This window comes from Mastigoproctus giganteus, chromosome 10, assembly GCF_048544385.1.
Source record: "Mastigoproctus giganteus isolate SK-2022 chromosome 10, ASM4854438v1, whole genome shotgun sequence".
In the NCBI taxonomy this organism is placed as follows: Eukaryota; Metazoa; Arthropoda; class Arachnida; order Uropygi; family Thelyphonidae; genus Mastigoproctus; species Mastigoproctus giganteus.
In genome coordinates, this window is record NC_143584.1 from 192,361,277 (window position 1) to 192,388,664 (window position 27,388).

The window sequence follows — 27,388 nt, forward strand, 5'->3', positions numbered from 1 at the left end:
GAACAGAATCAGCAAATCAGCAAATGACTCTCGCATTGACTTCTTTGACAACTCCCAATCACTGATGAACTCCATCCACAAGTTTGCCTCTTCACTTAAACTGCAAAGTGACTAGCTCACATCTAATTATTGTAGCTTATTATTTGTTATATTATTTTTCTATTCTCTAACGGATTAATTATTACTTGTTTTACCAGTAACTTAACTTAATACAATCCTCTTTTGTACATATGCTTTTATTGTTTGAATCTATATCAATGTTTATCGTCCTGTAGGATTTCACATTATTGTTATTATGTTTATTGATCTGATCTCAGATACACTGTTAATGGTTACCTGTTGTGTATCTTTTTATTAATAAAATAAAATAAAATAAAATAAAATAAAAATGCGGTGGTCATTCTCTGACCTTTCCTCATCCTCCGTATTTGGTGGTGACGGGCTCGAACCCCGGTCTAATCAAGAAGTGTGTGCTACGCACTGCTGCTCCTTCCCACCTGGCTACGGAGGCGCCATGAGGAGATGATTATCTCATTACATAAGGCAATGGTTACACAGCATATTAAAAGCTGCATACAGGTCTGGAGGCTTAATTTTAGGAAGAAATAGATGTGTTGAAATGGGTACAGAAATTAACAAAAATTAAAAAAGATAAGTCAAGGACACAAAAAGGCTTGTTTGTTAGTTACTTGGTTTTTAGGAGCATTAGCAACTAAGGCCATATTGCTCCAGGGATATGCGGTGGTCATTTACTGACCCTTCCGCATCCTCCGTATTTGGTGGTCACGGGCTCGAACCCCGGTCTAATCAAGAAGCGGGTGCTATGCACTGCTGCTCCTGCTCACCTGGCTACGGAGGCGAAGAATTGTAGCACCTGGTAACTAGACACCTGCAAGATTTAATTGAAGTGTTTAAGGATTTAAAAGGATTGAGTAAACTAAATACTGATGACATCCATACTTTTTTTCCCTCACAACACACTTAAGAGAACAAATTTAAAGTGGCAAAGGATGGTTTCAGAACAGGTGTGTGAAAAGTTCCTTTCCACCAGAGAGTAACCGATTATTGGAACAAGTATAAGTTTGCTTCCTTGCATCATTTATCACTATAAATACTAACAGGTCAGGCAAGGACCCCATGCATTACATTTCGAATGCATTTAATTTCATAAAATAATTGATTTTTTTTTTTTGTTATTAATAAAAAAATTAAAAGTAAATAATGAATTGTCTTGTTACCTATTAATTATTAATTGATTAACTAATCACATATGAAAGCAGCTTTCACTTCATTGCATTTATCTTGTAATCTAATATTCACTCAATGTTTTGTAATACATTACTTTGTAATTGCAAACTTTAATACAGTGAAACTTCTCCTAACGGACACCTCTCGTTAACGGACATCTCTCTACAACGGACATTTTCAAATTCCCGAACTCACCTCCATTGGTTTTAACGTGTTTGCAGCTTCTGTGTAGCGGACATTCTCTGTAACGGATGCGGACAGGCAATCTGCACTGTTTCGTTTAGATTAGCACTTAATTTGATCTCCCCATAACGGACAGCGGGCGAGCTTACGGCCCTTTTTCTAGGAACGTTTCTTCCACGTATTGCCTCAATCGTGTTTATTTTCTATTTCCGATTCTCTGAATTTTATCAAGGTTTGCGTCGCAGTTCTAAACCCTTTTTCAAGAATTTTAAGGCACGTGTAAAACTTCTGATGAATTCGGTGTGTGCAGGGGGGGGGAAATATGGTCGGCCTTTCGTATTTTCAGTTTTGTTCAGTGTCGTGTGAAGTGCACAATGTCTTCTCGTAAACATTTAACTTTAAAAGATAAAGTCGAACTCATTAATGCGTATGATCGGCAAAAAAATAGTGTTCGCAATCTCGCTGCAAAATTCAAAATCGGGAAGACGCAGGTAAGCGACATCCTAAAGAAAAAAAATGAACTGCTCAAACAATTTTGGCAACACGGAAATGATCAGGTTCAAAAATCATTCCCGAAAACTGTTGGACTTCAAATTGACAATGTTACGTACGAGTGGTTTTGTCGCTAAAAAAATTCCCATTAATGGGCCTATTATTAGGGAAAAGGCTTTGGAGGTTGCGAAATCTATGGGAGTAAATGAGTTTAAAGCTTCTGTGGGATGGCTAGACAAGTTCAAAACTCGGCATAAAATTTCTTGGAAAACCGTAAGTGGTGAAGGTGGATCTGTTGATACTGGGGTTGTAACAGATTGGACCGTCAAATTGGAAGATTTATGTCGTGATTTTGAAGCTAAGGATATTTACAACTGTGACGAAACAGGGTTGTTTTTTAAAGTTCTTCCTGAAAAAACAATGAGTCTAAAAAATTAAAAGTGCCAGGGCGGAAAAATTTCTAAGGAACGCTTGACTGTACTATTGTATACAAATATGCTGGGAGACTTTGAACAACCTCTTGTTATAGGAAAACCACAAAATCCTCGTTGTTTCAAGGGCATAAAGTTGAATCTTGAATGTTGATTGGAAGTCTAATAAAAAGCGTGGATGACAAGAGATATCATGAGCGAATGGATAAGTCACTTTAACCAAAACATGATTCGTCAAAACAGAAAAATTATTCTTTTCATGGATAATGCTGCATTTCACCCGCACATTTAATTGTCCAACATTCAAATCGTTTTTCTGCACCAAACACATCTGCAGAGTGTCAGCCCTTGGATCAAGGGATAATAAAAAATTTTAAACTTCACTACAGAAAACGTGTTTTAAGACATCTCATTGCAAACATGAACGATGTAACATGTGCGAGTGACCTTGCAAAGAAAATCAGCATCCTAGATGCGATTCAATGGATTTCCTCTTCAGTAAACGCAATTAAAAAACAAACTGTCGTGAACTGTTTTGTAAAGTCTGGCTTGTCAAATGCAAAAATTGAAGTTGTGAACAGCAAATGTGGAGCACCAAGAAGAACAAGAACTTCATCTATTGATAATGTACGATACTTCAGCTACAAGTGACCCTGGCTACAAAGATATAGACTCAAACCTCACTACAGAAGATGGTGCTATAGATATCAACGACATTATCATCGATATTTTTCAAGAAGTTCCTCATGAGGATGAAGAAATGGAAGGAGGCCATTATGTCGAAGAACATATTAACGACGAACCACTGATGAAAATAGAAGAAGCGCTCATACAAATCAATCGTTTAAAAATGTTTTTCGCCGCTGAAGTATCTTACTGAAGGACTTTCAATGGTTTCTTCACTCCAAACAAATGTTGAAAACAAAATTATCAGCCGGAAGAAGGTGCAGAAGAAAATAAGTAATTTCGGTATGTATTTTTCATAAGATAAAGTCATAATATGCATAGCACAATTGTATGTATATTATTTACAAAAATATTGTGCAAAATCTGTATATAATTTAATTTAATTTTACATTAAACGTTTAACGATTTTTCTTTATCTCTTGTGTATGTAATTGTATATTATTTACAAAAATATTGTTCAAAATCTGTATATATTTTAATTTATTTTTACATTAAACGTTTAACGATTTTTCTTTCTTTTTTTTTTTTTTTTCTCCCTCAGACTTCTTGTTAGCGGACACTTCTCTCTAACGGACACATTTTCGTTCCCCATGGCTGTCCGTTAAAGGGAAGTTTCACTGTACATTGTTTCACACCAACATCTGAAATACATGTTGCATTTTACACCAATGCAAGAAATGCAGAAACTTGCAAATTTCAGCTACTGCCTGCATTAGCATTAGTAGAGGCATTTGATACAAGAAAGCAAGCTTATGCAGCATCAGCCAAAAAAAAAAAAAAAAAACCCCCACTTCCACTTCACCCCTCTGTTCGTTCAAAATACCTGTCCAGCTGAGCCTTAAACTTATTTAGGCTATCAACTTCCACGACAAGGGATGGAAGTCTGTTCCACCAACCAACCACCCGCTGGCTAAAGGCAAATTTCCGCACGTCTATCCTACATCTGTCTTTCCTCAATTTGAATTTATGCCCTCTCAGGTGATTATTCTGAGCGAGAGGAAGAATCCCATCAGCATTGAGCATGCACAAACCATTCAAGGCTTTATACACCTCTATCAGATCACCTCGCTGGTGCCTAGTCTCCAGACACTGTAATTTGCAAAACTTAAGCCTTTCTTCGTAAGACCACCCCTTTGTTCCATTCACTAATCTTGTTGCCCTTCTCTGTACTCGTTCCAGCATCTCTACATCCTTCTTGAAATGAGGCCTCCAGACCTGTATACAGTACTCTAGGTGTGGCCTGACCATTGCCTTATACAAGGGAATAATCACCTCCTTATCCCTGCTAGAAAAATTCCTATATATCATTGACAATACACCATGAGCTACTCTTGCAGCCCGTCTGCACTGCTCAGAGAACTTCATATCTGCCTGCACAACCACCCCCAGGTCCCTTTCATTCTCTACCACTGTCAGTGTAGTACCACAGAGTTGATATGTTGCTCTGGGGTTGCTGTTTCTCATGTGTAGTACTTTACATTTGTCAATGTTAAATTTCATTTGCCACCTCTCAGCCCATCTGCTCAACCTTTCCAGATCCTGTTGCAGCAGCATATTGTCAGTAGTGTCCTTGACAACCCTGCCTACCTTTGTATCGTCTGCAAACTTCGACATTAAGCTTGATATACCATCATCAATATCATTTATGAATACAGAAAACAATAATGGACCCAACACTGAGCCCCGAGGGACTCCACTAATAACATTAGTCCACGACGAGCAGTGTCCATTGATTACCACTCTGTCTTCTCCCCCTCAGCCACCCCTTTATCCACAGCAACAATTTGGCTCCAATGTCACACTGCTCCAATTTGTGTAGCAGTCTTCCATGTGCAACAGTATCAAAAGCCTTTCTAAGATCCAAGTATATAATATCAAAGCTATTCCCTGCATCCAGTTCTTTTGTGACTGCATCATAGTATCCAATCAAATTGGTCAGGCAAGACTTCCCCTTAACAAAGCCATGCTGTGTCCGAGCTATAACTGAAGTCTTGTCTAAATGATCCTGCAGTGCTTCTTTAACCAGTGCCTCCATTAATTTTCCTGGAACAGAAGTTAAGCTCACAGGTCTATAATTACTTGTGTCAGCCTTTGATCCTCCTTTGTGAATTGGGGTCACATTTGCACATTTCCAGTCCATGGGTACCTCCCCTGAGTCCAAGGAAGCTCTCATAATTATGGCTAAGGTTTGCTTACTTCCTTTGCTGCCTCCTTTAATATAACTGGATAGATCCCATCCACCCCTGTGCCTTTCTTGTGTTTATCTTCAACAGTTTCTCCTCCACTTTACTCCCAGTTATTTCAAGATTCTGTAGCTTACTGCTAGAGTTGAATACACCTCTGGCATTCCCCTCGCTGAATAACTCCTCATGTGTGAATGTCGATGCAAAATATTCATTTAGTTTGTTAGCTACCTGAGCAGGATCATCAACAGTTGACCCATCAATATCAAGTGGACCAATCTGATTCATCCCCTTCCTTCTAGAGTTTACATAAGTAAAGAACTCTTTGCTGTTTTTCTTTGCATCCCTTGCCAAGGATTTCTCGTAATCTGCCTTCGCCTGCCTAACCTCCTTTGTAACTTGGTTGCATATCAACTTGTATCTATCATAGGCTTCTGTGTCATGTGTTAATTTGTAAGTATCCCATGCATTTTTCTTCTCTGCCATATGCCTCATTAGTTCATCTGACATCCATTTTGGCCTAAACCTTGAACAATATTTCTTAGTTGGTATGTAAAGCCTAGTAGCTTCCAAGATAAGTTCTTTGAATGCTTCCCATTTTGAATTTGCTGTTGGTAACATCATCAGTTGGTCCCCATGTATAGAATTTAAATACTGTCTCAGTCCATCGTATTTGCCTTTACGAAAGCAAAAATCCTTCCCTTTACCCCTGATGGTAGTTACCTCTTTGAGTAAATCCCACTTCAGCACACTGTGATCACTGCCACCTAGTGGTTCATTTATCTGCAGATTCTTAATGCATGAAGAATCACTGCTGATAATCAAATCAAGAGTATTACTCCCTCTAGTTGCCTCCCGAACATGCTGATGTAGAAAACAATCATCCAATAAATCCACAAAAGCCCTGCTAGTGTGTGAGTGACCAGCCCCCAAATTCCAGTCAATATCTGGGAAATTAAAATCTCCCATTATAAGACTCTCTGATTTACTGGCCCACTCTTTCCCTGTACAGTTTCTTATTATACTCATCAGAGTCATTAGGCCTATAGCACACTCCTACTCTCAATTTTGATCTCCCAATGCTTATGTCACACCAAACTGACTCAACACTGCACTGTCCAGCGATGCCGACTGGCTTCACTTCCTTGGTTTTTATGTGTTTCTTAACTAATAGCATAACCCCTCCCCCCTTCCTATCCTGTCTATCCTTTCTGTAGGCGTTGTACTCCCCAAATTCCAGTTCTGCATCCCTTATATCTGTGTGACACCACGTCTCTGATATCCCAACAATATCTGCCTTTGATGTTTTGAGCAATACCTCAAATTCATCAAATTTATTTACTAAACTCCTAGCATTGGTGTACACGCAAGTATACCTGCACCTGTTTCTATTCTTAGCTACCCTAACACAACCCATGTGTTTACTTGTACCGCAATGGCTCCCAGCAGTCTCTGAAATATCATGCATCTTGTTTTTCAGGCTTCTGCTCATTCTAATAGAAGCAGTGCAAGAATCTCTTTCACCTCTGCCAGCGGCTACTGTCAATCTATTGGTCTTTGTCTCCCCCCAAGCTAGCAGTTTTCCGACCCACCTAACACTGCCTCGATAGCATCAGCAAATAATCTTGCACCCTTTCTATTTAAGTGTATCCCATCCCTGTAGAAGCAATCTCTCCTGTTAACAAGTACAGTCCAGGCTGAAAAAAATTCTACCCCTTGAGCCTTGCACAATCTTTCCAGGGCCGAATTGATCGACAAGGCTCTCATCATATACTCCCTCCTATCGTGTCTGGGCAGAATTGCAGACACTTTCAAATTCAACCCTAATTCTCGGCTTTTGTTCAACAGTGACCTGTACTTGTTAAGTAATTCTGCCGGTCTCCTACTCAGGCTTAATGTCGAAGATTAAGTCTGATATACTTTCATGTCGATTACAGATGATACAAAGGTTGGCAGGGTTGTTAATGACAGTAATGGCAGTGTGCTACTGCAGCAGGATCTAGAAAAGTTGGGCAGATGGGCTGAAAAGTGGCAACTGAAGTTTAACATTGACAAATGCAAAAATACTGCATATGGGTAGAAGTAACCCTGGAGAAATGTACCGAATGTGTGGTACTAAACTTAGAGTGGTAGAAAATGAAAAAGAACTGGGAGTAATTGTGTAGTGAGATATGGAATTTTCAGAGCAGTGCAGGCAGGCTGCCAGAGCAGGTTATAGGGTATTGTATATTGTCAATGATATTGACAATATTCCTGTATATTGTCAATGATATACAGGAATTTTGCTAGTAGGGAAAAGGATGTGATCATCCCTTTGTATATGGCAATGGGCAAGCCACACCTTGAGTACTGCATACAGGTCTGGAGGCCTCATTTTAGGAAGGGTGTAGAGTTGCTTGAGCAAGTGCAGAGAAGGGCAACAAGATTGGTGTGGGGTGAACATAGGGTGATCTTACCAAGAAAGGCTTAAATTCTGCAAATCGCAGTCTGGAGACTAGGCACAGCAAGGTGATCTCATTCAGGTGCACAAGGCCTTGAATGGGTTGAGCAGGCTCAATTCTGATAGGATTCTTCCTTTTGCTCAGATTACGAACCTGAGGGGGCATAAATTCAAATTGAGGAATCACAGTTATAGAATAGATCTGCAGAAATTTACCTTTAGCCAGTGGGTAGTTGATTGCTGCAACAAACTTCTATCTGTCATTGTGGAAGTTGATAGCTTAAATAAATTCAAGGAGGAACTGGACAAATGTTTAGAGGGAATAGATGTGTGAATTATTATTATTTTTTTTTTTTGGCTGATGCTACATGAGCTTACGTCACAAGCTTCTACTATTACTATTATTACTATAAAAAATTGTTAACTGCCAATTTGAGCGTGTCTTTGAATGTCCAATGCTGGCTCTTTTCAGAAACTTTCAGAATGGTGTAATACAGAGGTTTTCAACCCGGGTGCCACAACAACAATCTTGGGGTGCACTGTGTAATTTGGGTTTAAGTTAAAGTTATTATTATTATTTTTTTTTTTTTTTGAAATTTATATATTTATTTCATAATAAAAAGGATACAATATCCATTGTACTATATCTTTTTAATTTTGTGGTGATCTATAGTTGATCTTTATATAGTACCTCTATATAAAGAATAAAATTATTATATAGGTATATATTAAAAGGTCGAAAACCACTGTGCTAGGTATTTCTTTTAGTCTAGGGAAGCCACGAACCAAGAAAGTTTAGGAACCTCTGGTGTAATAGGTGCATTTACTCAGGTGGTGATTACTTTGAATAAAAAAAAAAAACCCACTTTTGAACTCCTTCATTTCATGTTCTTTTTATTGCCACACCTTGCATACAAGTACTGTATTTAGTGTCTGGGTATTACATGTCTATTTTGGCAATTCTAAAATCATGGTAATTATTATTTTTATTTATTACAACACTTTATATAAGTTTTATGTACATAAAAGCAAAATTTTAAGCTAATAATCATTCCTTTTAAAAAGACTACTTGAAAAAAATGTCATAAGGATGTCTCAAACTATATTATTGCTTTAATTTGAAATCACTCCGCTTATTATGAAATAAAGTAGTTTAATAACTTCGAAGAGGGGCTCTTTGTGATTGTTCATTATTATGTTAATGAATTGATAGAAACTACACTATTATATAATGTGGTAGATAATAAATTACTTAATCTATCACATGATATAATAGTGTAGTGTCTATTAATTTGTTAACATAAAAGTATTTTAGTTTTGATAAAGTACGATTCACACCACACTTATTGTGATCATGGATAATATTGTCATTCATTTAATGTTATCACTTTTATGAAGTCCCCATCAAACATATTAATACATAAAAAAAAAAAAAAAAAAAAGTTTATTGTAATCAGTGCTTTGGTTTATGATATCGCTTTCCTACCTTACTGCAGTTTAGGCATGTGCAGTGGAACTGATTATATAACGTCTAGATATGTTCTCAAATTCTGACATGTTGTGTGGCTACTGCTATTATTTTGTACAGTTTGTATGGTTGTGAAAAAAAGTACTGTATCCATACTTCTGCCAATCTGACTGTTTTATAATAGAGCATTAACTCAATTCTAATTCTTGATTTTAATGTTTTCTTTATATGTTTTTACTGATGTGTATGGATTTCTTATCTTGGTTGAAGAACAACGAGAGGGTATCAAATAAATTTGGCAGGACTAAAATTTTTCTTCATAGCATCAACAGAAGAAAACTTAAATTTTTTAGACACATAGTAAGGAGGGAAAACTTTCTATTAAAGAATATATTGGAAGGAAAAATCGAGGGGAAGAGGAATACCTGCAACTAGGTGGAAGGATGGTATTAGTTAACTTGGGCGTGACATTTTGCAATGCTGCTTGTACAGCACATGTTTGATGCAGTTGGAGGAATTTGTTGGTGGCCACAATGGTTCCTCAGAGAGTTATGTGACTGCAAGAAGAAGATGCGTTTCCAGAAACATTATGACAGATTCATTTTTATTGACAACTTTCCTGAACAAATAGTGGATAGTCAAATTAAAATATTTTAAATTGCTTGATTTTAACATTTTCTTCCTGTCTACTTCCACCTTTTCAAGTACACATTTCTGCTCCATATCAATAAACACTGAACAGCTGCATTCTTGTTCCATCTGTTATTGTTATTCATTTAGCTGAGTCCCAAAGTGAACACAATAAGCAGCATCTACTGTATTTAAATTATTAAAAGTGGATGGTTTTATTTAACCACAGGAGTTGAAATAATATGGTAATAGATGCTACTCTGAATATATATATATATATATATATATTTTTTTTTTTTTTTCTGTCTGGGGAAGTTTTATTCCCGCCACTGATGACTATCTCTTGTCAGCCATTTTAAGGGGGCAGATACATAAAAAGAAAAAAAAAAACAAACGGAAACAATGGGTAGTTTTTCATGATCAAACTAGAAGTCAAGAACTGACACTAAAAAATACATAAATGCTAATAATCACTGCTTCACCATTATATAAAGTGCTGTTTTCCAATGATTTAGCTCTGCAGCTGTGAAAATCTGAATTACTCATGCATATGTATTAATCTTCTTTCGTCAAATAAATAAATAAATTAATTATAATAATGGAAACAAGAAAACATTTTATACAAATACATTGTGTATTGATAATAATTGTAGACAATTACAAGACAAGCTATTTTATATATCAGCCTGGCTGGCTCACCAAGCATCAGTTCAGAGCAGTTGATTTAAAAAGGAAAACAAGTTAATGCATTCTATTTCAGGGAGATTTCATAACACAATTAACATAACTTCTATTTTATAACACAATACGTTTATTAGAGAAGAGGCCTTGCACATCAGGAATAGTCACAATGAAATAAATATTGCTTCTACCAATGAGGCAGTCAAAATAAAATATATATAAAAAATATAAATAAATAAATACACCATGTACAAATTAAAACTGATTTATATACAGCCAATAAATATACAAAAAAAAAAAAAAACTAAAAGATAAACTTAATAGAAAATAAAAGCAATAAAACAAGCATGAAAAAGCTTTCAAGGTGATGAGCCTCTTTATCAACTTAAATAAGATAAACGATAACAAGTCTTTATGTCATGCAGAGGTACAACCTTGTGCATGCATTAACAACAGGTGTGGATTGTGTGTGATTAAAAGAAAGGAAAAGAGGGAAGGGAAGAGGAACAACAAAATACTTGACCATCGCAATTATACTTTATTACAATCTGCAACCCACTCTTGAAATATTAGAAAGGGCCAATAATTCTTGCCATCTCTCACAGTGGGAGGCCCTTCACATAGTTGTGATGGGTCTCACCATTAATTGCAATGCTGGGACCAGCATACATCTATTATGAAAGTTGTTATTTTACATTATGACAAGAGATGACGGGTTAACAATGGAGTTAACATATGCCACACCATTCCTGCAGAGTCTGACGGTTGAGTATTTTGTTGTTCTCCTTCCCTCTTTTCCTTCCTTTCTGTCACATACAATCCACACCTGCTGTTAACGCATGTGCCAAGCTATACCCATAATATAAGTCATAATATAAGGACTTGTTATTGTCTATCTCATTTAATTTGATAAAGAGGCTCATCGCTTTGAAAGCTTCTTTGTGCTTGTTTTATTGTTTTTATTTTCTTTATATCAATCAATAGATTGTATATACAATAAATTGTATATTTATTGTATATAACTTTACTTATTTTTACTGTCTCATCGGTAGCGATTTGAAACTGCTTTAAGGTTGAGAGTAGTATTTTTACACTACTGATAGCAAAGTAACAAGTTAAAGAAAACTTACAGCAAGGTCCACTAAATGCAGCTTGCCAACTCTTACATGTTGTTGGCCATCTCCACCCTTTTCGCTACATTCTACAGTAATCGAAAATATGGCATGGGATCTTGAACTATGTGAATTCATATTGGTGGCCCCAACAGCTCCTAAAATTATTAAATAAAACATTCAACAGAATAACGCTTTTGTACTAGAAAATATATATGATATACAATCTAAAATTTCCCTGTTTTAACTTAATATCTATGTAATCAAATTATTGACTTCATCTCTATCTGGACTTACAGAAAAAAATCATTAAAACTTGTTGGTAAACATACAAATATTGCAATAAAGTTAAAACAAATGAAAATATCTAAAAAAAAATAAACAAATTTATTACAAATGACTTTGTAATAAATCACCAACTCTAATGAGGTTTAATGTGACTCTAAAGAAACAAATAGTCCAGATTACAGAGACTGTAATTTTCATTAACATAATGATTACACTCTATTCTACCATTACAGAATGAGTGGATTACTTACTGTTTTTGTTGCCTAATGTCATAATGCGATCCAACTCATCTGCTGTGTTAACAACAAAGGCTGAGAGATCTTTAACATATACGCCAATATCGGGCCTTTCCTTTACCTGTAATTCAAAGATACGACCATTTTTGAAAAGCATCAAATGAATTTTTTTGCTTCTTATTTAAGATAATTTTACTTCTATAAGGGTAATATAAGCCTATAGTTCAATAATATTAATGAATGAGAATATGAATATTCAAACTGAAAATAAGTAGCAGAGAAATGTAATGCTTGTGGGAAAAAAACTACCATAAATGAACAAGGATTGTGAACTAATGTGTTGACATGAATTTTCTTGATGAGCACCTGATCCAAGCATCTAGATGGCTCCTACTCATATCTTTCATTCTCAAATTTTTTTAACTACATTAACAGACAAGTGCCATACATCCTGGCCAAATCTCACTCAAGTAATAGCATAAAACATTGTTCTTATTTTACTTGACATAAACATATATTATTAAAAACACAATTTCACAAGTTAATAACTTGATAAACATAACATCATGGTAATAATCATATTCTATACACATGATTAGGTTCAAACTTTTTGACAAAAGCAGCTTAAAGATTCTGATTGTATCACCATTTAGTAGATACAATTCACTATCGTTCACAGCTACCATTTGGAATTTTTAAAATTTTATACAACTTACCTCGAGTCTAAGGTTTTGGTCCTTTCCTAGCAGATCTCTAACTTCTTCATTATATATTTCGAGATATGATGCTCGAACTAAAAACCTAAAAATAATTATGAAAGATTTAAATCATGTACTGTAGTAATAAAATTTGATTAAATCACTTAGAAATTAAAATTTCTAAGCTGTTATTCTGTTGTGTTCATTTTATGTTAGTTACTAACAAGACCTATCTTACACTAATTTTAAAATGAATAGTTAAAGTTATGTAGATAAGGCAACTAAATTGACTCTGTAATTATATGATCAAATGCAATCATCCTATTAAGGCTTCCCCCACAAGCCAATTCACGGTAGCATTTTGTGGAATCATTTATAAAGCAAAACATCACAATGAAAATGCTCAATACAACTAAAAATTCATCATTTGTGAAATCATTAGAAAAATATTCTGTTTCAGAAATACTGAACAGAAAATATAATGGATCAGAAAGTCTACATCTCATCATCCTTGTGATAATGATGACCCCTGGCTAAAATAAAACTTCCTACAATCTAGTCTAAACATCTCTCCCTGTAATTTGAATTTATGGCCCCTAGTTCTAGAATCATTTATAACTGTGAAAATTTCATCCTCATTCATTTTATGATTGCTACTCAGAGCCTTAAACACCTCAATCAAGTTGCCTCTAAGGTACCTAATTTCCAAGCTGTGCAACCCACATATTCAAAGTCTTTCCTCATAAGGACATCCTTTTGTTAATCTCACCAGGCAAGTTACCCGTCTCTGGACCCTTTCAAGAAGCTTGGTCTTTTTTTTAGGTGTGGACTCCACACTTGAACACGTTATTCTAAGTGTGGCCTAACAACAGGCTTATATAATGGGATTATGACATCCTTATCTCTACCAGCAAATGTTTGAAAAATCATTGGTAGAAAACTATGGGCCTTCCTTGCAACCTGTCTACAATGCTTTTTTTTTGTTTTGTTATTTGGTTTTAGGAGCATTAGCAACTAAGGCCATATTGCTCCGGGGTGCGGTGGTCATTCCCTGATCTTTCCACATCCTCCGTATTTGGTGGCTCACGGGCTCGAACCGCGGTCTAATCAAGAAGCGTGTGCCAAGCACTGCTGCTCCTATCCACCTGGCTATGAAGGTGCCATCTACAATGCTCAGAGAACTTCACGTCTGACCATATCATAACTCCCAAGTCCCTTTTTTCCACTACTGACTTTAGTACAACTTCACCAAGTGTGTAAGTTATTTTGGGGTTACTGTTTCCCAGGTGTAAGACCTTGCACTTTGCTGGATTAAAGCACAGCTGCCATTTTTCATGATTATCGAAAAGTGCTGCTTTTCGATAATCATTAGCTACCTCTACCAATCTTTACATCACCTGCAAATTTAGACATCACGCCCACTATTTCTTCATCGATGTCATTTATGAAAATCAAAAAATTCCAAATGCTGAAATCCAAATAAACAATGTCAAAATTATTTTCTAAATCCAGCTCAAGAGTGACCCTGTCAACATAGCTAACCAGATTTGTTAAACATGATTTTCCCTTTACAAAACCATGCTATGCTGTGTATCCTTCAGAATTCCATCTCTATCCAAATGATCCTGAATTCCACCTTTGATCATTGCCTCCATGATTTTCCCTACTACTGAAGTTAAGACTGACCAGTCAGTAATTTCCCACTACATGCTTAGAACTGCTCTTAGGTATTGGAGATACATTAGCACTTTTCCAATCCAACAGAATCTCTCCTGAGTCCAGTGATACTCTCATAATTGGCCTCAATGCTTCAATGCACTCACTTGTCAGTTCCCTTCAACTCCAGGAGTCTTACTCGCCTGTAGGCTTGAAAGTTTTTCATTAAATAATCATGAAATTTCAATATCAATTACATATTTTTCGACTTCACTCCCATAATTTCTCATTGACATAAAGGGTTTTTCTTCTCTAAATATCAATGCAAGGTAACTGCTGAATTCATCTGCAAAATAAGTTGGGGGTATCTAATACTATCCCATGTCTATTACATACGGGTCTGATCTGCTTTGTCCTCCTCCTCTTTGCATTTATATATGCAAAGAATTCCTTATCCCCACTCTTTGCCAGCGATTTCTCATAATCTGCCTTTGCAAGCCTAACCTTTTCTGCAGCATTATTACAGATCAATTTGTAGCTGTTATAGGCTTCAGTACTTTTTATTGCTCTGTAACTTTTCCATGGAATCTTTTTCTGCTCAAGTAATCTGACAACTTCATTATTCATTCAACTTTGAATCCTCCTCATGGAGTATTTTTTTAATGGTATATACACATTCAAAGCTTCTGTGATTAATATTTTAAAAGTATACCTTAATTCACTTGTATCTTCTCCCTGTGCGATATCTATCCAGTTAACAGAGGTCATGTGGTACCCTGAAGCCGTCGCAATTTCCTTTCCTGAAATTATAACCCATTCTTTTGCCTTTACCTACTGCTACCTCTCTCTTCAGTGTCCATCGTAGAACTCCGTGTTCACTTCCTGATACTGGTTCCTGCACTGTCAGCCCTATTATGTCATCTGGTTCATGGGTGATGATCAGGTCTAGAATAATCTTTTCTCTAGTACTTTCCCTGATATAGATGAATTAAATTTTGCCCCCCACGTCGAGTTTCCTTCCCATTTGCTTCAGTCAATTAGAAGTAAATTAAAATCACTCATAATAAGACATTCACCCTTACTTGTTCATTCCATTTGCATGTAGAGGCTCTCATCATAATCTTCACAATCACTGGCCTGTAGATTACTCCCACTCTCATTATACCTTTGCTTCCAACTATCTCACACCATACAGTTTCTATACAATCATGCAAAATGTCTGAATTTGGGAAAGCTTTCATCACGCTTAGGCTGCTTTTAATAAGGAACATGACCCCCATCACACCTTCTATCTGCCCTGTCCTTCATAAGTGCATACTGTACTGAAACTCATCATCCCCTATATGTGGTGACACCACATTTCCATAAGCTTTATTACATCAGTGTTACTTGTCCTAACCAGCAGTTCAAATTCACTCATTTTATTGACGGCACTTCTGACATTACTGTATAACCAATTAAGACTTAGTGTTCTTGTACAGTTAACTATCTTGACACACTCCTTGAAGTTATTTAAGATTGTTTCACTGTCATGATTACTCACTCATTTGAAATGTTTCTGCTCTCAGAACATCTTACTAATATGATCTGTTGCAGTAACAAACAAGAACTCTAGAGGTAGTATGTACAAGCATTATTTTGGCCAATATTATCAGATAAACATATTTATATTACCCTTGTCCCTCCAAACTAGCAGTTTACCTGAACCTTTAAAGTATCCTTAATAATACTAGCAAAAACCCATGCACCACCTTTGTTTAAATGTATCCTGTCTCTATAAAACAGATTCCTCCTACCTATGAGTGCGGGCCAAGCTGATAAAAATTTTCCCCCAAAAGCCTTGCAGAGTCCTTCAAGTCTTGAGTTAATCCACAAGGCTTTCAGCATATAATCCCTCCTATTGTGGCTCAGCAGAATTGCAAACACAGTCATTTCTTCAGCATATCTGTCTAACAAATTGTCAGATCGTATGTGCTTAATATCATTAGTCTCCACATGAATAATAATAATAATATTTTTTTACCCCCCCCCTCTGAAAATCCTACAATCTGTTGGTAACATCATTAATTGTTGCTTCCAGCAGACATACCCTGGTTCTAGTCCACCTATCTAAATTTCCTGTTTCCCTGATAATGGAGTCTCCTAACAGAATTAAGTCCTGAACCAGAGCAGTTTGCATGTGGTTATTCAAGTGGAATTTATAAATAGCTTTCATCTCAATTTTTATCCACTCTTATTTTCAAAAATCATAACCAATTATTTTTATTTATTTTTTAAGTTAAAATATAGGATATATTTTAAGTTTTAGAAAATGTCTTACTTTTTATCCTCTTCTGCTTTGGCAATATGACCAAATATATGGGCAAATGTATTTGGAATGATGCCTTTTAGTTCTGGCACAGAACGTACCCCTTCCATTGTAAATGTTTTTCCTGTTCCTGTCTGCCCATAGGCAAATATAGTTCCTAGTTTTAAAAAAAGAAATTCATTGGTTCTTGTGAAAAAAAAAATTAGCACATAATAAAACAATCAAAAAAAAACTGTTTATGGCGAACAGCTCATTTAAAATTTAAAAAGTACAGGCACTCCCTGCTATACATAATACTCAACTTATGGAAATTCGACTTTACATAAATTTTTGCTGGCCAGTGCAGACTTAAAAAAATCGTAGAAAAATATTTTACATCCCATAGGAATAAATGGAGGTATCATGAAAATATCGTTATGTGAGCCCAATAACATATTATTTTTTTTTTGGTAAATCGTTCCAAGACCTCGGAAGTTGAAATCTTCGCTATATAACTAAGCTATTTATCTCTCTAAAGGTAATTTTTATAATGGAAATTGCACTACACTTTCATCATTATCATATGTTCCGTTATAAGAATCAATTTTGAACACCTTTGTGATATTTTTCTAAAACACATTTCTGGAGGTCACTACCAACATAAAACCATAAAAACAATTTGCACTTTCCAGTTTATTGAGCTTTTCTGTTAGTGCATTTAATTATAAATGGGTAGTCAACTCAATCTTATTGCATTTGCAATAATACCAATAACTGGAATTCTGTGGGTTTTTACGTTATGGTATTATGGTGAAATGAGTTCCCCTTCATTGAAATCTTCAATCATACAAAATACATAAATAAATTTTCACAATCTTCTCTTCATTCCTTTTTATTTATTAAAATGGTGAAGGGAAAGGGACCAACGGAAAGTGCAAGTACTGGCAGTGCTAGAAAACAAAACAAAATTGATTTAGAAATGAAGATGATTAATTGAGAAGTATGAGGCAGGACAAAATCTGTCATCTATTGCACAGAATTAGGTCTCGCTGCTTCAACAGTGAATACTATTTTAAACAACAATGCGCGTATAAAAGAACATGTTAAAGGATCAATGCATTTAAGATCAAAAGTGATCGTAAAACAGCATTCAGGTGCTGTATCGAAGATGGAAAAGCTATTAATAATATGGATGGAAAATCAGATTAAGAAACAAGTGCCCCTGAGTCCAATGGCCATTCCACCAAAAGCAAGTATTTATGAAGATATTAAGGATAAGTACGGCGAACCCCAAGCCAAGCTCGTGGCAGGCAACAGGTGGTTTAATAGGTTCATGCATCGCACTGGTTTCCAAAACATTAAAGTATGCAGTGAAGTCGCCAGTGCCGATTCTTCAGCTGCAGAGAAATTCTGTGACGTGTTGGAAAAAACTCCTCCTCAGCCCTCAACTTCCGCAGTGGTATGCTTATTAGCTGGAAAGTTAATTCTGGCAACGATGCTCGAAAGGTAAAACTTGCTGACATTATGCCTGTCTCTTCTCTCTTTTTGTAATTTTATAATTTTGATGTACACTTTTATAATTTTTCCCTTTTTCCTGATAAAAAAAAATCGAATAAATAATTCTATTTACATGTCTAATTGCTTCAATCAAATTCAGCGTGCATAGTTGTGAGTGCTACATAAGCATTTAGGGAAATTCCGACTTATGTAGAGTTCCTTGGAACGCAACCCTTACGTAAGTCAAGGAGTGGCTGTATGATATTCCCAAATACATCTGAAGTCTGCACCACATTAAACAGAAAAATACCATTTATATAAAATGAACAATTTTGAACTTGTTTTTTGTAAAAAAATGAAAGGACAAATTGCAATCACTTAAATGTGAATCTAGAAATTTTAATTAGCATTATCATATTATTAACAATATGTAACCACAGCAATCATACAAGATATCAGATAACAAAATTCAGTCCTTGAGGCTGTCACAGACATTCTCTCAGGTATGTCAAGCTGGGCTTGCTACCTGGGAGGCTAAAAGGCTGATGGAACTGATATTCAAGTGACACTCAAGTCAAGTTGATTCAATTTCGGCGAAGTCCGGTTGTTCTGTGACAACCAAATGCTCTGCTTGCATCTTCATGATGTTGCAACTGTTAGTAACCCTAGGTATAACACCCATGTGCTAGTACTGAAATACAGCACCTAGTATACCGGAGGTGAACACCCAGGTGCAAACCAAAGCAGCGGTCGAGGTGTGGCACCCATACCACAAGGGCGATGCCACCCTCTGTTACCAGGCAATGCTAGGCGGTAGATGACTCACCAACAAGTTCAATACCACCACTTTGCTTATTGGGTGCTTGAAGTGGTGGAACCCATGTTTAGCCTTCATGCCAAAGCTCCAGCAACCCCTCATTGCTTCCATTATGCAGTGTGATGTCTTTTGAGGTTATGATGGACATCATATGACAAGAACCAATCTTCCTTACATTTCGACGGTACAACCCTAACACGGCATTCGCAAGTCAGCAGATAGACAGTCCACTGGATCGAACCTATTGGTAACTCTCTAGGAGGCCTCCAGATCAGCTAGTGAATAATCTCACTGCCAATACTCTGCCAGAGAGTGGGTATATTCTTTCGCTCTTGGAATTACTTTTCTTCCAAATAGCTGTTTACTTTATACAAATTGCAAATCAGCCATACCCTGGAATATTATTCTCAGATCTGGGGCAGTGTCCCCAAAACCCCTCTCAGGCTTCTAGATTCCATTCAAAACAGGGCAGTTAGGTTAATTAATGACCCATCTGTAACATCTCTCTACTCTGTCTCATAGATGTTATGTTTCTGCTGCATGCCTTTTCTATATATACTTCCATGGGCACTGTTGTTCTGAATTGACTCCTATAATTCCCGCTCTCTTCTAAATCAGTCCAAACACTTGCTGCAACCAGTCAGCTCCTTTTATTGTCGAACTTCAAAGTCACAAAACCAACTTTTTTCCTTCCTCATTTATTCCTTCAACTTCTGTTTTTGGGAACACCCTACCTTCATACATATTTCCTGAGACTTCTAAAAAAATTCAAGTCTAATGTCAACAAGTAACTTCTTTCATCTTCCCAACCCTCAACCCATGCACAGACTAAGTACAGGTCGACCATCACTAATCCGGCCACCGGTAATCTGGTTCCACCGCTAATTCGGACATAGTTTCAAATTTCCCGGGACGGCACACCGACCTGCCACTACTGTTTTGGTAGCGTTGGTTGCAGCATCAGCTGTTGGCGCGAACTCAAACACTGGCAAGCCATTCCAACTTGTTTTTCTGCATTTATTATTATAACCGCCTCACATTTAGCCCCAGCCATGGTTCCAATGCATAAAGGAAGTGCCTCTTGTGGTGTAAAGCGCAAACATCGTACATTGTCCATAACAGATAAAGTTGAACTTCTAAAAAAAACTCAACAGCAGTGTGTCTGTGAGAAGTTTAACTCTGCTTAATTGTAAATTCCAGCAATTTCTCTCAGTTCCTCTTATTTTAGTAATTTTCTTTTAGCCATTCCTTTTTAGATTATTTAATTTTTTTTTTTTTTTTTTACAACGCACTTGTACAAACTTATGGAAAAACAACACAATATGATGGATAAGCACCCTAAATTGTTTTCACAAAATCTCTAACAATACTGACAAACTTACTGTGACGTTTGAGAGTTTATTGTTGTTTGTTTGTTATTTGGTTTTTAGGCGCATTAGCAACTAAGGCCATATTGCTCCAGGGGTATGCGGTGGTCATTCCCTGATCTTTCCGCATCCTCCGTATTTGGTGGTCATGGGCTCGAACCCTGGTCTAATCAAGAAGCGTGTGCTACGCACTGCTGCTCCTGCTCACCTGGCTACGGAGGCGCCTTGAGAGTTTACTTTATCGCAATTAGTTTTATTGCAGTGCCCGCTGCACGTGCAATAAACTAATCACAAACAACTTCATATGTATGCCACAATAGCGTCACACGTATGTCGCCGACACGGCTTCTCAAGAAATAAAGTAACCTATTTAACCTAAAAAAAAAAACCGACAACACTGACATTACAATATTTATTTTAGAATTACTAATGAAATTATTTGCTAAATATTTTTTGGCCCCTGGTGAATTTTTTCTTAAACTAGTTTGGCAGTTAATGTGTTAAAGGTGGTTAGCTGTTGGGTAAACTGTATGTGCTAAAATAACCACCAGCAATCCGGCAAACTCACTAATCTGGCACCCCACAGGTCCCAACGCTGCCAGGTTAGTGACAGTCGACCTGTATTATAGGTTCTAATACCTTTTGTGCTTGTGATTTTCATTTAAAAAAAAAAAAACCAAAACCTATGAATACTTATACTAATTTTTTCTTCAATTTGTGTAAGTATGAAAAAAATCCAAAAAGGTCTGAGGTCAATGCATGGAAGCCATGAAATTCAATTACCTCATTCCATACATAAATTTTGAAAGTTTGTATCCAGAAATTGAAGAAAACACAGAGAAAGAATTAGAGTGCACCATCTTATTTCTGTGTTGACTGATGATTTAAACTGTCTACAATGATCTATAGTAGAAGAAAGTTGTCAAACATGTGAAGATACTCAATCCCAGTGATGGCCTTTTCCACAAAAAATATACATAAATCTTTGTGTGACTGAGAGCACAAAGCAATTGACTTGAAACTGTCATTTATAAGCTTAAAATGTATATACTCACTTCCCCACATTTTAGCATTGTCTGTTTATTCACTAGCTATTCAAACAGTCCACTGAAACTTTTTGTTCACCTGTGCCAAATATTTAATGAAGAAATTGTGATATTTTCACTTGTCATCATGGTTTGTAGCATTTGTTGTTTATATCGTTTTACTCTCAACTGTTTTCTCAATTTTCCATATAGTGCAATGGGAATATTGAAAGCTAATTTTATACACTGGTTTTCTTGAACTTTGAACAAAAGCTGTTCTAATGTTTACCACTGTCTTATCATTTACAGATGATCTTACACAAATTCTTTGGAATACAGCAATGAAAAAGCTGTGCAAACAAAACTACAGTGTTATTCATAAACAGAATGTTTCTCCATATTGTGTGTGTAAAAGCTTCACTGAACTTGTGTTGCACATTGCATTTGTACTGCTGTAGTGGCGTTTGAAAAAGTTTATTAATTAGTAAAGTTTCACTAAATAATTTTATCAAATATAAAAATGATGTGTGGCACAAAAATATCATAGAACAATAAAAAAATTACATATCTGAATTTTCTGTTCATTACTTCCATTTTCAGTTATTACAATTTTCTTCACTTTTTTTTTCCCTGTATTTTTTACTGTTTACATGTAATTTTTAGCTACATATAAGAGAAAAAATGTACTTTTTCACAGCTTTTGTGAATTAAGTAAATATCTATATGATTTTTAAAAATTCATTCATCCTTTCTTTTTCTATAATTATAATTAAAAACACGTTCTAGGATCTGTTTTCGTAACAGAAATCAGGTGGGAAGATCACGACATCTTGTAACATATGAAAAACAGGGTGTCCGGGCTAGAGGTATCCAAAAATATACACATATATCTCAGCATCTAATAAGGTGTATTAAAACAATTTTTTGTTATTATACAGAATAGCTCACCAAGTTTTTATGAAGGTTAGTAAAGTTCGTCAAAACGATACTCAAGCTCTTGCCAAGTGTTTTCCAGCATTTGAGGTGTTATTAGAGCAACTGCTTCAACAATATGCTGTTTCAAATTGTCCAAATCCTGAACTTTTCTCTGGTACACAGTCTTTAATAAAGTCTCATGCAGTTTTTTTTTTTTTTTTTTTTTTTTTTCATAGTCATATCTAGGAAAAAAAAAAGAAAAAATGGACCAATGAAGCCATTTTTGTGCACTACTAACTAGACTGACTTTTGGTGTGTCCCTTTCATTTTATTTTTGATCACTGGTGAGGATTCTCTGTACCCCAAATGCAGAAAAATGTGACAAAACAAATCTTGGGGAGATTTCCTATTGACTGTGCTTTTGTTTGAGAAAATATAATGAGTGGTTCTCGCATTGTCATTATTTTTGGATACCTCTAGCTGGGAGACCCTGTATTATGATATGACAGTTAATATTATAATTCAAGAATTATAACTATAACTCTATAAAGATATTAGATTTTTACTAAAGCATGAGATGGCATCATAGCATACTCAGATGAATTTATGATATAAGTCTGATGTGTCTGCTTTATGGCCCATCTTTCTAGCCACCTTGTCTCTAAATGAGCAACAGAACTGAGCAATAAGTGTGCACGTGAGTGTGTGTGGGGGAGAGAGCCACCTTGTCTCTAAATGAGCAACATCAGAACTGAGCAATGTGTGTGTGGGGGGGGGGAGAGAAAGAGAGAGAATTTTTTAGAGCACATAGTAAAAGAGAATATAAATAAATAAATAAAATTAAGAACTTTACCATTATAACCCACTAACACGTTATCAATTATTGGACGAGCTGCTTGATTATAGACATCTAGCTGCTTGGCATCTGAGCCAAAAACTGTATCAAAGGTAAATCTTTTAGGTGGTTCTCCTTCAGATCCATTGGGATTCCATACTGTAACTGTGCCTTGAACAGAATCAATCTAAAAGATAATAATTATCAGACTAAAGTACAATATAACGATAAGTGGAAAACAATACTCATCAGTCATTCTTTTTTAACAAAATAAAAAAGCTAATACTGGATATATATTGCCATTTAATAATTTTTTATGATATTATTAAGTGATTTTATATACATTATTATCGTTTCTTATATGAATAAATGAACTTCTAGCAAAAAAGAAATTCACTGTAATTAGAGGAAACTGCAGTGAATAGAGATATGGATCTATAAGAGTTTTGGCAATTTTTTTTTTTTTTTTTTTTTCATTTAAGAACATAAGCATTTAAAATAATGCTATCAAAGTTTAAGTAAGTTTCCTAAATTAGTACCTCAATTATATTTTTGTAAGAAGCAGATACTTCCTTTTCACTCATAGGCCTACACCTTACCACCACTCTAACATTTTCTGAATCAGATTTGTCACCCTGTATAAATAAATTAAACATATCAATTAGAATTGTTTCAAATTATAAAGATACAATTACTGACTAAATACCTATATTTTCATAATCAAGAAAAGTTTCTACTGTATTCATCTAATAAACATAAATAATCATTCTTACTTTAAAGTAAGAAATAATTCAGTTATTCACAATTAATTAATTTCTACAAAAATAAAAGTTCCTCCACTTAAAATCATTCATCAGAATATAATTAAAAAAAAACTGGACAAATTTTATATTAAATTAATGCATTTAATATCTGTCATTGTTTTGAAGGAGGCAGGACATTCAGTGTTTGCTGAAATATTTTAGTATTCTACGAAATCATAGGTTCAGCTTTGAATAGCTGCAACGTATTAACTAATGCCTACATACAAAAGAGCAGTGACTTCAGAGAAGGTTTTCTAATAAATCCCAACTAAAACCATATACCATAAGTTCCATATACCATAAGTATATGGAACTGATTCTAAATTACTGACGGGGTTTTCTGTTGCCTATAATTTTCAAACCGGACACAACAAAAAACTGATTATGGAATATGAAAGTGTAACTGAAAAAGTTTTATTACTTATAGAATCAATACTGCAGAATGTTAAACAACTTCAATATGCGCACCTTTCGTGGAACGTAAGATGTCCAAGCGATATTCAAGTTCCCCAAGTGTTCTCCGGCATTTGTGGTGTAACGGTTTTGATCACAGCAACAATTCTGAGCATTAGTTCATCGAGGGGGGTTGTTTATTTGTTAGTTGTTGGCGCATCGGCTTCTGTGGCCATAATGTACCTCCCAAGGATTTTGCATTTTCTACTCTGATCCAAGCCCGAGGCGGGATTTGAATCCGCGACCTTTGGGTTGCTAGGCAGGGCTAGCCCGGCCAGCTCATTGAGGGAGGTCTCAGGGGTCTTGTACACAATGTCCTTCACGAATCCCCACATGAAGAAATCAAGCGGTGTAAGATCAGGTGTCTTAAACGGAATCTTAAACTTCAGTTTAAGACTCCGATTAAAAAGTTAAACTTCAGTTGCCACTTCTCAGCCCATCTGCCCAAATTCCCAATGTGGTGGTACACCATCTTGCTGGAACACCACATTTGGCTGATGATTTTCCAACTGGGGTTACAGATACAGTTGTGCCATGTCCAGATAGGTCACCGCTGTTACTGTTTTTTCCACAAATAAAAAGGTTCCCAAAACTTCCGAACACGACAAAGCACACCAGACACTGACCTTTGGACTATCTCTTTCGAATTCTCAAATGGCATGAGTTTTCTGATCTCCAAATTTTGCAGTTATGACGATTTACTCTCCCTGATACACAAAATGTTGCTTCATCACTAAATCTCCATTGTTATCTCTCAGACATCAATGTGGCGAGTACAGCATTGCCAAATAAAACTTTTGGAGTTACACTTTCATATTCCGTAAGCAGTTTTATTTTGTTGTTTCTGATTTGAAAATTATAGGCCAAGGAAACCCCGACAATAATTAGGAATCACCCTGTATATACAGTCAGACTTCTCTTAAACAAACTCCCATATAGAGATTTTTTTTTTTTGATTTCCCTCTGGTCCTTACATTGAAAATAATTTCCGTATAACAAAGAAAATTTCCATATAACGAACTGATTTCGAGATACCTGGGTACACACTGTTCACACCTCTGGCCTTTAGGCAATACAGCTGATTCTGTAGAAAGCATAATTAGGAGCTAAAAGGATTAATAATTAAGAGCTAAAACATTCTGCAATTTAGTGGTGCCTGTAAAACATATACAACTGCCTCTACTGTACTGAGAAATCACACTTGTCAACTGCTATCTGTGTCCACAGCCCTTGGCAAAGACTAAGACATATTCCCAATGCAGACATTGGCTCTGGTCAACCTGTATTCTACTGTAAGCACCATATTAGAGAATTAGGAGAAAGTGATTTTCCTTTATTCTGGAAATTCATCTCTTGTTTTGCAGAAATGAGTCATCCATACTTTCACAAAATTCACCTGTCTCTATTTACATGGTAGGTACAAGTGGTCGCTAAATCAGTTTTGTTTTAGTTGCTGTGCAAGTAACCTTACAATGTCTATGAGGAAATCCTTGAGTTAGCTGAAAAGTGGAAGTGCTTAATAGTGTAGATCAGAGTGTTAAAAAAAAGAAATTACTTTAAAATCTGGTAGTCCTGCCAGTAGTGTCAACAATTCTGAAAAACCGTGTTTCAATTCTCAAACTGTTTGAGGAAATGGGACCCAGTCGGAAGCGTGCGAAATTATGCCAGAATGAACTTATAGATGAAGCTGTTTTTAAGTGGGTGAAGTTGATTTGAGACCCCAAACATGCCAATATCAGAGCCATTAACAAAAGAAAAGGCTATGGAGAATGCATAATTTCTGGGGCATAAAACATTACAAGCCAGTTCTGGTTGGCTGGACAAATTTAAAAAGTGCCATGGTTTACTTGAAAAAGTGGCTAAGGTAAAAAAAGCCAACACAAGAACCACTGGAAACATCGGCTAACTTATCCGGAAAATAGTTTCCCGATACCGCACTCTAGCGCTGCTCGCTCAGTAAACAGACGGTAGGTGTTATCGGTCTGGAGCAGAAGTCGAGAACAATATATTGATTGACAGGTAGGCGTGGAAAATGATGAAGTGATTGGTGGTGGGTGTAACAGATAACAAGCTACTGTGTAGTCATTGTTTGGCATCATGTGTACTTTTGAGTAAACGGTGCATAATTAGTTTTGTAATGAACGGTAAACAAGTAATAGTAGCGACGAATCTTTTAAAGATGGAAGAAATTTGTAAGGAAAATAAAACATTGCTTGGTTTTTTGATGAAAACTAAATTAATAAGCCTGAAATTGTACTGTTTTAAGTGCAATGATTATTTTAAATTAATTTAATCACGAAGAGAGTCACGTGGAAAGTTCTGGTATTGTAAAAAAAAATGTTCTGCCCTAGTTTCTTTATTAAAACATAATTTTATGGAAAATACAAAACTTCCATTAAAAAGATAACGTATATTATATATTTTTGGTCAACGTGCACACCAGTAATTACGACAGCATTCCATCTGGAGATTTCGAAAGTAACAGCAATTAAGTTTTAATTAAGTGAATCGGGGAAAACTGTAGAAGCAGACGAAACTTTATTGGTAAAACCAAAACAACAGAGATGATGGAATTTAACTGCTAAGAAAAAATGGGTGTTTGGAGTATTTGAAAGAGAATCAAAATTCGTCTTCATGAAATTCATAAAAAACTCTTTTACGCATTTTTAGAAAAGTAGTGAAGAAAAATACTACCATCAAAACAGATGAATGGCGTGGATATAGGTGTATTATGGCCTTAGAAAAAAAGAATTACAAACATTTAATGGTGAAACACAAGGAAATTTTGTAGATCCACATACAGGAACACATACGAATAACATCGAAGCCCAGTGGAAGAGACAAAAAAAGTGACTAAAAGACTAAATGGCAGATGTAAAGATATGCTGACGGGCCACATGAATGAATATATGTGGCATCAAATTTATGGGAAAAATCATGAAGATACTTTTCAGGA

The 27,388-nt window shown here is 35.8% G+C and overlaps 1 protein-coding gene across 1 annotated transcript in view; it reads right to left on the reverse strand.

Annotated features, from left to right (window-relative positions):
* The window catches only part of Klp64D (kinesin-like protein 64D), a 169,284-nt gene that overhangs the window by 109,312 nt on the left and 32,584 nt on the right, over positions 1-27,388 (reverse strand). Inside the window, exons 2-7 of the mRNA XM_090383588.1 lie at positions 23,716-23,811; positions 23,195-23,363; positions 16,754-16,898; positions 12,796-12,880; positions 12,095-12,200; positions 11,574-11,713 (exon numbers count right to left, since the gene is read on the reverse strand). Coding sequence (XP_090239714.1) covers positions 11,574-11,713; positions 12,095-12,200; positions 12,796-12,880; positions 16,754-16,898; positions 23,195-23,363; positions 23,716-23,811 — 741 coding nt within the window. The remainder of the gene's footprint in view (positions 1-11,573; positions 11,714-12,094; positions 12,201-12,795; positions 12,881-16,753; positions 16,899-23,194; positions 23,364-23,715; positions 23,812-27,388) is intronic.